General features: G+C 65.1%; 1 protein-coding gene across 1 annotated transcript; it reads left to right on the forward strand.

Annotated features, from left to right (window-relative positions):
* The first annotated feature begins 1,477 nt into the window (after positions 1 to 1,477).
* On the forward strand, positions 1,478 to 11,680 carry HCN2 (hyperpolarization activated cyclic nucleotide gated potassium and sodium channel 2). Its single transcript, XM_032093018.1, has 8 exons — positions 1,478 to 1,941; positions 7,227 to 7,650; positions 8,369 to 8,530; positions 9,139 to 9,357; positions 9,525 to 9,671; positions 9,950 to 10,190; positions 10,340 to 10,504; positions 10,640 to 11,680. The coding sequence occupies exons 1-8, from the start codon at positions 1,493 to 1,495 to the stop codon at positions 11,590 to 11,592; spliced, it is 2,760 nt and encodes a 919-aa protein (XP_031948909.1). The 5' UTR covers positions 1,478 to 1,492; the 3' UTR covers positions 11,593 to 11,680.
* The last annotated feature ends 842 nt before the right edge of the window (positions 11,681 to 12,522 follow it).

A 12,522-nucleotide genomic window follows, 5' to 3' on the forward strand; every position in this document is an offset into this window, starting at 1 on the left:
GCTCTCACAGCCCCGGCCTTGCGCCATCCTAGTGAAAAATCAATGCGTGTCTTAATTTCCTTGATGAGGATTGTGGGTCCTGTCTGACCCTGCGCTGGGCCAGAGCACAAAGCAGCACTTGTGCCTTTTGTTTGGCTGGGGAGGGACAGGAGGACAACAGCCCTAGGAGCTGGGCAGGGGATGGAGTGGCATCGTGCTGCTCTCGGCTGGGTTGCAGCTGCCCTGGTGAGCTGTGCCACAGCTCTTCCACAGGCCCGGGGGCTGCCACATCGAGCCTTGGGCAGGGATGGCACAAACACCCCTGGTGTGGTGCCCCATTCTGTTCCAGAGAGAGAGAGAGGGTGCCACGGGGACCCTGCTCAGCCCCTGCTTCCCGACGCCTCGGGGTGAGCCCTGAGCTGCTGCCTTACTTCTTGGCTCCAGCATCTCCAGCCTCGCCTTCAGGTTAACCTGAGTCAGTGTCTCCATGGGCTGGGGGCAGCTGAGGGGCTGGTTTGGAGAACTGGGCTGCTCCTGGAGGCAGCCGTGCCAAGCCCGGGGCGTGACACTGCAGAACGCGGCCGCTGTGGTCCGCAGCGCGACTTTTGGGGTGTCTCCTGCAGCGGGGCTCAGTGCAGGGTCCGCGGCTCTTGGTCCCCGCCCCGGTCACGGCGCTGGCTCGGCCGCGGCCGCGCTCCGGGTGCGCTTCTGTCCCGTGGCACCAGATGGTGCCACCGCCGCGGCCGCGCTGCCCACGCGGCTCCGTGACCCGACGGGTCTCGCCCAGAGCCGCGGGCTCGGGCTGGGGCGGCTCCGGCTCCGTGCGCGGCTGCCCAGGGGTGCTCGGGGCTCACCCGGGCTGCTCACTCCGGCGATCCCCGAGCCCTCGCAGTCCGGGGGAGCCGCAGCCGGACGATGCCGTTCCCGGGACAGAGGGCAGAAGGTGCCGGTCCCGATGCCCTGTTCCCAGAGCATCGGCCCCACTGGCGGGTGTCCGGTATCCAACTTCGGGTGCTGGCCCTGTCCTGGGGCGCCGGTCCGGGATCTCCATCCCCGGGTATACCTCGGGGGGTTCCTCCTGCCGCCAGCTCGGTTCAGAGGGGGCTGGAGGGATGGGTCCCTGGGGAGGTGGGAGGGCAAAGCTCCCGCATCTGGCGAGGCGATGGGGTCCATCCCCGGCCCGGGGGTAGGCAGTGCTCCCTCCGCGGCGAGGCGGATGGGCTGGCGGCGGCAGAGCCCCGCGGGGAGAGCGGCCGGCCCCGCACCACACCACAGCGGGGACTGCGCAGCCGGAGTCCGCGGCCGTCGGGGCGGAAGGTGGATGGCCCATCCCGGTGGCCGGTCCCGGTAGCCGGTCCCACCGGCGAGGGCTGCGCCGGCGGGGGGAGCTGCGGAGCCGCCCGGCCCCCGGCCCAGCCCCGCCGCCCGCCCCCAGCCCGCCCCGGCCCGCCCCCGCCGCGGCGGCGGGCGCCACTCGGCCGCCGGTGGCCTCGGCGGCGGCAGCGGCGGCAGGATGCGGGCGGGCCGCGGCGCGGCGGGCGGGGAGGCAGCGGCCGAGGAGGAGGTGGCCGATGCGGCCAAGCGCGGCGGGGCGACGGCGACGGGGCGGGCGCGGGGCCGCGGCGGGAAGGGGTCCCCGAACGGCGAGTGCCGTCGCGGGGAACCGCCGCGCAGCCCCGGCCCGGAGCCGCCCCGCGAGCCCAAGGTCTCCTTCTCCTGCGGCGGTGGCGGCGCATCCCCCGGCGGGGCCAAGGCGGCCGAGGAGGGGGCGAGCGAAGATGCGGCCGAGGAGGTCCGCGGGAGCCAGGCCAGCTTCATGCAACGGCAGTTCGGGGCGATGCTCCAGCCCGGCGTCAACAAGTTCTCGCTGCGGATGTTCGGCTCGCAGAAGGCGGTGGAGCGGGAGCAGGAGCGCGTCAAGTCGGCGGGGGCCTGGATCATCCACCCCTACAGCGACTTCAGGTGCGGGGGTACCCGCGGGGTTCGGCCGCATCCCGCATCCCGCGGGGCCGGGCATCGGGCCGGGCCGGGGAGCGGGGCCGCCGGTGCGGCCGGGCCGAGGGCACCTTGAGCCGCCGCCGGGCGCGGGAGGGGACGAGCCAGGCATCCCCTTCCCCAGCGCAGCAGCCGCCGCTCCGGGGATGCCGGAAGCCCTCGCGGTGCCTGGGCAAGGGCATCCCCTCGTCCCCTTGTCCTTCCCGGGCCCTCGGCAGGTTCGGCCCGGCTTGGCGCTCCCAAGCCCCACGGGGCCTTGGCTCTGTCTCCGGAGCTCCCTGGGGTTCGGTGTCCTCCTCCCTGGGCAGAGCTGGGGCTGGGCAGGGGGACGTGCTTTGCCGCTGCCTGGCAGAGCGTTGTGAGGGCTCCCCCTCCCCCCCCCCCCAAAGGAGGCCTAATTCTGTCCCCGGGGTTCAGCCGATTTGAGGGGGATTCTTCTCACTCCTGAGAGGACCGGAGTTCCCAAGATCCAGCCTGTGTGTCTGCCAGGCAAGGAATGACAAACCCGGGAGAAACGCTCTGCAGCTCCATCTCCTTCCCACCCCCTGAGCCCTGGCGAGCTCCAGAGTGGCAAATGCTTCCCGAGTCGTGTGAAAGCTACCGGGAGGGATGGCTGCGCTCTCTGGAGCAGGCAGCGCGGCATCTTGCAGGGATGGGGAAGCTGAGACCCTGCTGGCGTTGCTGGTGAGCCAGGACTGGCAGGACCCTGGTCCAGGGACCTCAAAGGGGCTGGAGGAGCCTTTGACCAGGGGCTGGGGGGCCGAGGGGCTCAGCCCCAAGTCGTTGTGCTGCTGTACTGGTGAGAGTTTTGGGGCGGCTCAAGCGAGGGTTTGCTGGGTGCCTGAGTGGGGGATGCCCCTGAGATGGATCTCAGGTTCTGTTCACTGCTGACACTGACGGGTCCCCATGGCCTGGGGCTCCCTGAGGCAGGTGGAGGTGGCCATGGGCTCAGGGCAGGGACCAGCACCTTCCCCTCCTGCTTTCACCCTCGTGTGCTGCTGCTGGGCTGCTCTGGCATCTTCCAGAGGAGCAGTTGGAGGCCCTCGGCCTCCCCTCAGGGCTGACTTCCCGCACAGGGTTCTGAGCCCTTCCACCCTGGGAACCTGCTGTAGGAACCCAGTGGAGTCCCCTCGTCATCTCGCTGGCTGGACACTGGGTTCTGCTGCAGAGCTGGGCTGAGAAGTGACCACACCACCCGGCCACCACCGGTCCCATAGCGGAGGGGGCTCCGCTGTCCCTGCCGTGACAGAGCAGAGGTGGTGGTGCCAGGTGGACCCTGGGGGCTGCTGAGCTGGGGGACTTGGCCCCTCCTCACTGCTTGTGCTCCTCCTCAGAGCCGTGGCGCCACTGGCAGAGCCCACAGTGCTGCCAAGAGCGGGGTTCTCCCTCCAGTGAGCCTGCAGTGGGCTTGAGGCCTTGGAGGATTCCCCAGAGTGCAGCAGCATCACTCCCTGGACTGTGCTTGCAGCGGGCAGGCGGGCGCTGGGGTGACCTTGGGGAGTCACCCTGGCTGTCCTGCCCTGCACAGGCTTCATCCTCCTGGAACTGCTATCGAGACTTGAAACCCATTGGGGCAGAGTGGCTGCCTGTGTTTTGATGCTGGAAGTGGCGTAGGAGAGTTCCCTGCCCAGTGGGGAGGAGCTGCAGGCAGAGCCATGGCATCCTCCAGCTCCACAACTGTGCACAGGAACAGGATCGGCCCACGCGAGGCCGGGCGTGAGGAACCCGCTCTGCCTGTGTGCGCTGGGGACATGAGTGCATCCGTCCCATATTGTCCTGCCTTAAAATAATCGAGAAAGCATTTATCCAGTAATGATAATGGAGCGTGACCTGGTCGTGTTTGCCCTGCAAAACCCATTTCCCATCTTAAGAGGGAATCATTACCCATCTGCATCTGTGACATCATTTCATAATCGGCATCATTTAGCAATCCTGGCTCCTCACAGCCATGGTGCTGCCATCGTTCACATGCAATTTAGGGCAGATTTGCTCCAGGAACCAAAGTTGCTATTTACATAAATATTGAATGACGAGGAAGCAATCAGGGCAGCTGGTGAGATCCTGAGCTGTGAATCTGATCAAAGAGACCTTGTAAGTGTGTGCTGGAGCAGGGCCACCTCCTTTTGGGTGCTGGGCAATGGTTGTCACTGGCTTTGCCCCTTCTGGTCTCTGGAGGAACAGCCAAGCCAGCGCCAACTCCTTCATTGCTTCTTTTGGGGTTTCTGCACCAGCCCTGGGGCATCACTTTGGGGGCTGCAGGAGCTGCAGCTGGTGGTTTGGAGGTGGTGGCAGTGCCCATCACCCTGTGACCACCAAGGGGCTGCCCAAGGGTTACTCTGGCCTTCCACAAGGCTGGGCTGGGACCGGGGTCGGAGCTGAGCGGGAGGTTCTGGCTGCTGCTGATTTTCTGTTGTGAGAGCCATTCCTGCACATGAATCAGGGGCAAAGATGCATCCAGAGCACATGGCCCTAGTGTTGCTTGGCCAGAGCCTTCCTCATCCAGGGTTAAATGCTTTTGGGGGCTTTCCCTCTGCCTGGATGCTGCCACCACAGGGGCTCCTGAGCAGAGGCACTGGGCTCGCCAGCTGCTGTTGCTCCCGACGTGTGAGGCAGCATTGCCGCTGGTCCCGGCGTTCCCATTCCCTGTGGTGAGGGTGTTGGGGAGCTGGGCCCCTCCCTCTGCAGCGTCAGGTGCTGAAAGCCGCTGCTCATGGGGAGGAAAGGCTGTGACCGACTTGGGGGACTGTGCAAGTTCAGGTCCTTGAGCAGTTTGCAAAGCCTTTATTCCCCCTTCCCCAGGGACCCCTGGGGTAAAAGGCTTTTCCAGGGGAGAGGGCACCAGTCATTCATCACAACTGGCTGTGCTGGGATCTGGGGTGCATTGGCCGCCACTGCTCAGCAGCTTGGCCAAACTTCTGCCATTGGCTCCACAACCCACTTCTCACAGCAACCTCGCTTTTAGGATATGAGTATTTAGTGCGAGTTTGCAAAGTGCCGATCCTGCCCCAATCCTGCACCAATCCCACACCGATCTTTCACTCATCCTGTGCTGTTCCTGCCCACCAGGCAGCCTGGTTTGCATCTGGGCCCCATCAGGGCCAAAGGGCTCAGACCTCAGGGGCAGAGGGGGGGTCTCAAGGAGCTCTGTCCAGCCGGCTGCCTGTCTGATGGGATCAGCACAGCCGGGAGTGGCTGGATCATCCCTGGCAACCCCTGGAACCCTGAGTGCTGCCAGTGGAGTCAAGCAGGGACCACCGTGGCATACTGGGGGGCCATGCCCCCCACTAGGGCTTGGACCCTACTCTTATCTTGCCCAGGCCCTCAGACCAGCACCGCTGTGCCAGGCATTGGGCGGGTGATGGAGCGGGAAGGTGGCAGCTGCCGCTCGCAGGGGTTTGGGCATCTCCTGTCATCATTGCTGTCGTACAATTGGGTCAGAAGCGAGGGAGGGGTGTCGAGGATCCTGATTAATTTGTTTTCAGATATTTTTAGTAGCCTGGATTGGGTCTTTTTTCTATGCACATGAACCTTCCAAGGGAGAAAGCATTGGCATTGCACGCTGCTCCCTGGGGCCATTGCACAGGGTCAGTTGTGTGCAGTGGGGGATCAGGAGCAGTTTATCTTTCTCCACAGGCCAAATTCTGCCCTGGCTCAGCCCGACTGCAGAGGGATTGGAGCCAGAGGGGAGTTTTGCCCAGCTGGCATGGTTATTTAATCTTTGCTCTTCACAGCTTTGCACGGCTAATGCCCCTGTGGGACCCACGCAGCGCAGCGGGGTCAGTCTGAGCAGGAGCTGCCAGGGGGTTTAGGGACACATCCAGCCCCACAGTGGCTGTGCTGATTTCGGCATCCCTGGGAGGGGTTGCCGTGCATGGGAGCCCGGGGGTCCAGCTGGGCCTGTTTGGTGCCAGCAGCTGGAGCTCGGTGTAGGGGTGCAGGGGGACCACAGTTCCTCTGCCGAGGGTACCCTGGGGACCGCCCTGGCGTGAAGTCATCGTTTTGCAGCAGTGACATCACTCACGGTTGCCATGGCAATGTCTCACATGAGGAAGGTGTCATTGGAGAAAGGTCAGGAGCTGGGATGTTCAGCTCCTTCTGGTCCTGCGCTATTCTGCGCAGTGGGGGGGGGGACCTGGCCCATCACCCCTTCCTGTGTGCGTGGGGGTCTCCTCCTCGTCCCCCCCACCCCAGGGCACAGCGTGCCCGGGCCACAGCGTGGCCATGGCACACCCCGCCCATCACCCTGCAGCTCCCAGGGTGGGCTGAGCGGAAATGCGTGGGCGAGGGTCCTGCGTGTCTGTGCACGTGGCACTGAGGAGGATTCCCCCCCACTCCCGCCCCCGGCCAGGGGAGGCAGGGCCGAGGTGGCCTCCGCGCCATCCTGCCGTGACAGAGCTGCTGCGACCTTGCAGATGCTCAGAAAGGTCATCGCTGGCCCGCGAGAGGGGGACGAGGAGAAAGGGGAGAAGGATGGCGTGAGGCAGGAGGGGCGGAGGAGCAGCGCAGCCCAGGCAGGGCCAGGGGCGGAGGCGGTCGCCCACCCCCCCCACCGCCCGCGCGTCTGGCCGGGGTTGCGGGCGCTGCCGCCGCCAGCTGCAGCCGTACGTGCTCCGCTGCACCGGAGCCGCGGCGGCTCCTTCCACCGCGCCCGCGCTGCGGGGCCGACGGGCAGACCCCGCCCTGGCACCCCCCAAACCGCGACCCCAGCCTGGCCCAGGGAAGCGCCGGGGCGACGTGGCCCTGGCTATCTCCGGGGACTGTCCCCTGCCCTTATGTCCCCAACTCTGGGAGCGCAGAAAGAGGGGGGCTTCTCTCAAGGCTCTCGGCTACTGACTCCACCCACGACCTTGAGCGCTGCCGGTCGTTTGGGGGTCCCCAGGCCACGGGATGTTCCTGGGCAGCTCGGCTGGAGTGTGTCCCCCTCCGGTGCTTGGTGCCATCGTTCTCCCCTCCCCCAGGACCTGCTGCCATGGGCCAAATCAGACGAGCAGAAGCCCTCAGCCTCATTCTCTGCCCCAGTCAGGGGCTCTGCTGGCTGCAGGATCACCCTGGGGGCAGTTTGGAGAGCAGGGAGCAGGATGTATTCTCTGGGGAAAGGAAGGGGTTCCTGTGGCTGAGGTGGCATTACACTGACACCTCACTGACACCAGCAGTGCAGGTCCCTTAGGGCAGGGCGTGGTGGCCGGGTCCCCTAGGCTTGGGGGGGACTCTGGGGCGCTGGTGACACCCCCCTCCATCTTCTCACTCCCCAGATTTTACTGGGACTTCACGATGCTGCTCTTCATGGTGGGCAACCTGATCATCATTCCCGTGGGCATCACCTTCTTCAAGGAGGAGACCACGGCCCCCTGGATCGTGTTCAATGTGGTCTCTGACACCTTCTTCCTGATGGACCTGGTGCTGAACTTCCGGACAGGGATTGTCATTGAGGACAACACAGAAATCATCCTGGACCCTGAGAAGATCAAGAAGAAGTACCTCAAGACCTGGTTTGTGGTAGACTTTGTTTCCTCCATCCCTGTGGACTATGTTTTCCTCATTGTGGAGAAGGGCATAGACTCGGAGGTCTATAAAACAGCCCGCGCCCTCCGCATCGTCCGATTCACCAAAATCCTCAGCCTCCTGCGGCTCCTCCGCCTCTCCCGGCTCATCCGCTACATCCACCAGTGGGAGGAGGTGAGGACCTGCTCTGGGACCCTCTGGCAGCAGCTGGATGGCTGGAGAGAAGGGGAGCTGGAGGGGCCCTGTGAGCACAGTGGTTCCCTGAAAAAACAGCAGGGTGGAGAGGATCTGTGGGGCTGTGTGTGGGTCCGGTGGGTGGCTGTGACCCTCCCTGGAGGGTTTGGAGAATCCCTGAACTGTGAAACAGCACCCACATGGGTGCCAGCATGCCTGGAACATGCTGGCAACAATCCAGTGCAGCAGGACCCTGTCCTCCTGCTCAGCTCAGCGCTTCCTGCCTTGCTCCCCTCTGGCTCCCTGCCCTACCAGGAGCTCGGGGGGCACCAGGGAGGACAGCAGGACCCCTACCCCCCAGTGCAGGAGACAGAGTCCACCCTGCTTGGAGGGGACACGCTCAGCTTTGCTGTGTGGCTCTGATCAGTACCCTGCACCCAGTGCCCTGGGAGCTGCCCTGCTCCCTCCTCCGTGCCCACAGTATTTGTCTCTCCTTGATCCTCATCAAGGCTCGCAGCCATTAGTGCTTCCCGGGCGGCAGCGCGGCGGCACCCACCGGCTATAAATAGGCAGGTGGAGCACAGCCACCTCGGGGCCGGAGCCAGGCCAGCCACGGGAGCCTCTTCCAGCTAAGGCCATTCAGGTCGGTGCCCTGAGCAGGGCTGGGCAGTGGGGGACAGTCCCCACGCTCACCTCCTGCCATCCCACCCACCCGCAGATCTTCCACATGACCTACGACCTGGCCAGCGCGGTGATGAGGATCATCAACCTCATCGGGATGATGCTGCTTCTCTGCCACTGGGATGGCTGCCTCCAGTTCCTGGTGCCCATGCTGCAGGATTTCCCCCAGAACTGCTGGGTCTCCATCAACGGGATGGTGGTGAGTTCCCTCTGCCCCACACCGTGCTCCTGCCTGCTGCCCGGGGCATTCGTCCTCCATCCTCCAGCCCCAGGAGATGCCATCCTCCGTGGGCCAGGGCTGTGATGCCCCACGGTGCACAGAGCACCAGGCACCGGATGCTGCCACAGCCCTGGTGAGGTCTCACAGGACCTGGAGCAGTGGATTGATCTGGGTGGGAGGAATATGCTGACATGAGGCTCTTGGCCCCATCCCCTGCCGCCTTCTCCTGCTCATTAGCCACAAAGCTGCTATTAATAAATAATGGCCCCTGTTTCTAATTGCTCCCTCTCAGCCCTGCAGCCTCCTGCAAATGGCCCTTTTCCCCTGTCTGTCTCATCCTCTTCCATCAAATTTCCATCTGTGCTCTGTTCCTCCTGGCTTCCTCCTCTTCCTCCCCTGCCTGTCCCACCCTTCTCCTTCCCTGCCTACTTTGCCAGGGGAGTTTGAAAAGTTTGCTTTTCAACAAATTCCTATTGCTGGGAGAGAACTGGGACTGTGGCCAGGTGTGAGCCAGGGCGCTGGGCCCTCGAGTGATGCTCACACAAACTCACACACGTGTGCATGAGCTGTTGTCCCTGTCACTGCAGAACGACTCCTGGAGTGAGCTGTACTCCTTCGCCCTCTTCAAGTCCATGAGCCACATGCTCTGCATCGGCTACGGGAAGCAGGCGCCCGAGAGCATGACGGACATCTGGCTGACCATGCTGAGCATGATCGTGGGGGCCACCTGCTACGCCATGTTCATTGGCCACGCCACCGCCCTCATCCAGTCACTGGACTCCTCCCGGCGTCAGTACCAGGAGAAGGTAGGACTGGGCAGGATAGGGCCCACAGCTTTGTCCCCTCCTGGAGCTGCAGCCAGGTGGGGTGGGGGTTCCTGGTCAGGAGCAGGGGTGGGGCGATGGAGTGGGACCAGCCCCATGGAATGGGGATGTGGGTGGAGGGTCCCAGCTGACACCACGTCTCCCCACAGTACAAGCAGGTGGAGCAGTACATGTCCTTCCACAAGCTGCCCGCTGACTTCCGCCAGAAGATCCACGACTACTACGAGCATCGCTACCAGGGCAAGATGTTTGATGAGGACAGCATCCTGGGGGAGCTCAACGAGCCCCTGCGTGAGGTGAGGGCTGGAGAGCTGGGAGGAGGATGCTGCTGTGAGGATGGGAATTGCCCCCCTTGACAAGAGAAGGGATCCCCTGCTCCCTGCTGTGGGTACCACCAGCTCTTGCCATGCACATGCTTGGGGTCGAACACGTCTTGCTGCAGCTTTGCAGCTCTGCATGGGAGCGTGTCCAGGCACAATCTGTGTGCCAGAGTGTCCCTAAGACCGTCCGGGCTGGGGAGCATGTCCCTGGGGAAGCATGTCCCGGCTTCCTGGGCTCACCCACTTCCCCACAGGAAATCGTGAACTTCAACTGCCGCAAGCTGGTGGCCTCGATGCCGCTGTTTGCCAACGCTGACCCCAACTTCGTCACGGCAATGCTCACCAAGCTGAAGTTTGAGGTGTTCCAGCCGGGCGACTATATAATCCGGGAGGGCACCATCGGCAAGAAGATGTACTTCATCCAGCATGGGGTGGTCAGCATCCTCACCAAGGGCAACAAGGAGATGAAACTCTCTGATGGTTCCTACTTTGGGGGTGAGCACTGGCAGGACTGAACCTGGGTCCCCTCCCGGGGTCTGTGAGAGGCACTGGGAGACCTGTGATTCTCACACCCTGCTCTCGGCCTGCCCTGTTCTGTCCATGATGGTGGTGTTCTCACCTTGGCCCTGGCGTTTTTCCCCCAGAGATCTGCTTGCTGACCCGTGGCCGGCGCACGGCCAGTGTCCGTGCGGATACCTACTGCCGCCTCTACTCACTCTCAGTGGACAACTTCAACGAGGTGCTGGAGGAGTACCCCATGATGAGACGGGCCTTTGAGACTGTGGCCATCGACCGTCTCGACCGCATCGGTAGGACACAGAGTGGGGCCTGGAGGGGGAGAGGGGGTGTCTTGGCGAAGGAGGCAGCTGTGGTTGGCATGGGAGCCCAGCATAGCCCCAGTACAGGGTCTCACAGTGCTTCCTCTCCCGGCCTTCTCTCTATAGGGAAGAAGAACTCGATCCTGCTCCACAAAGTGCAGCACGACCTCAACTCAGGTGTCTTCAACAATCAGGAGAACGAGATCATCCAGGAGATCGTCAAGTACGACCGGGAGATGGTGCAGCAGGCGGAACTACAGCAGCACACGGCCATGTACAGCCCCGTCCAGCCCCAGGTCACCTCTGCCATTGCCACCCTCCAGCAAGCCGTCGCCATGAGCTTCTGCCCGCAGATGGCCAGCCCGCTGGTGGGCTCCATGGCGCTGGGCTCGCCCCGCATGATGCGCCGCTTGCAGTACGCCCAGGCCGTGCCCAGCCCCTTCGCCGTGTCCCCCGTCCTGCTGCAGCAGAGCCCCCCGCCGCAGCCGCAGCCCCCCGTGCCCCACGCCAACCCCTCGCCCTCGCAGGACCCGGCGCAGCCCACGGCCCTGCCCGCCTCCACCAGCGCCTTCGCCGCGGCCGCGGCCAGCCCGCCATCCCAAAGCCCGCTGGCCAGCCGGACGTTCGCCTACGGAGGTGCCCCAGGGCCGCTGGGCTCCCAGCTGTCCCTCAGCCAGCAGCCAGCGCCCAGCTCGCCCCAGCGCCTGGCCGCCCACAAGAGCACACAGGCGCTGCACACCAGCAGCCTCAGCCAGGATTCGCGGCCCCTCTCGGCCTCGCAGCCCTCGCTGCCCCACGGGCTGGCGGCCGGCAGCACCCAGAGCCCCCCGGCCTCTGCCCGCGAGTCCAGCACCTCCATCGGTGGGGGCCCGGCCGCCGCCTCGCCGGGCCCTGGCCCTCCGGCCGGGCTGCGCGGCCAGGCACCCTCACGGGGGGCCACGGCCCACCCGGCGCCCACGGGCTCGGGGCTGACACCGCCGCCCACCCTGCCGCAGGACTCGGCGGCGGCCCGCAAGGATTCGGCGTCCAGCACGCCCGACACGGACCCGGCCAAGTCCAGGCTGTCTTCCAACTTGTGACCTCCGCGCCAGGCACGGGGACACGCGCGCCGGAGGGGCGGCGGCGGGGAGGCCCAGCTCACCTCGCGTCCGCCCTGCGCCGCCGGGTGAGGGCCACGGCTGCCGCTCCCCGCCACGGCGCCAGCCCCGCTTCCCGGTCCCTCCTGCCACCCGCTGCAGAGCGGGGCAGCTGCGAGGGTGGGCCTGGGGCTGCTGTGTCCCCCTTTCCCCCCGCCACCGCGGGGTCACTGGGCTGAGCCCCCGGGTGTGTCGTCTCCGACCAAAGTCTGACCCTGTCGCCCACTCCCCGCGGCGAAGCCCCGCTGCCCCCCTGGCCTCCCCGGCTGCCCATAGAAGCCACAGCTGCATCCTCGCCATGACCAACTCTGTGTATGATAATCTATGACCTGAACACATCCCTGTGTGTGACCCGCAGGACACCTCCCCGGGGCTGTCGGCGCAGCCCCGGCGCCGCGCGTGTCCCTGCGCCCCTCCCACAGACCCAAGGCGAGGGGTGACGGTCCAGGACTGGAGGTAAGTTGGGAGGGGTCTGAGGGATGGTCGCCCTGAGGCTTGTAAGCACCCACGAACACACTGTTCCCCCACTCCGGGGCTGGGGGTGAGCACGGCCCCGTGTCCCCGTAGGCAGCGCTAGGACGGAGGCAGGCGCTGGAGCCCGAGCCCTGGGGCTGGGGAAGGCACCCACCGAGTGTACCAGGTGCCTGTGTGTGTGTTGCGTGTGCATGCGTGTGTGGGTGCGTGTGCAGGTGTGTGTGTGTGCACGTGTGCCTCGCTGCCTCGCACTCTGGAGCCTTCCACATTGAATGTACCGCGAGCGCGGGGCCCGTGCCAGCCCCGGCACCCTGCGGCCGAGCAGCCGGAGGGACAGGGCCCCACTCCAAGCGTCCACCTTCCCATTCAGCCCATCCTGTGCAATAAACGTCAGCAGCT

Source organism: Corvus moneduloides, chromosome 28 (genome assembly GCF_009650955.1).
Source record: "Corvus moneduloides isolate bCorMon1 chromosome 28, bCorMon1.pri, whole genome shotgun sequence".
Classification (NCBI taxonomy): Eukaryota; Metazoa; Chordata; class Aves; order Passeriformes; family Corvidae; genus Corvus; species Corvus moneduloides.

Excerpts from the sequence above, each read along its gene's own strand:
- HCN2 (XM_032093018.1), top strand. The coding sequence starts at position 1,493 with ATGCGGGCGGGCCGCGGCGCGGCGGGCGGGGAGGCAGCGGCCGAGGAG. Across the intron at positions 7,651-8,368 it reads ACATCCACCAGTGGGAGGAG|ATCTTCCACATGACCTACGA; the intron begins GTGAGGACCTGC and ends ACCCACCCGCAG. Across the intron at positions 8,531-9,138 it reads TCTCCATCAACGGGATGGTG|AACGACTCCTGGAGTGAGCT; the intron begins GTGAGTTCCCTC and ends CTGTCACTGCAG.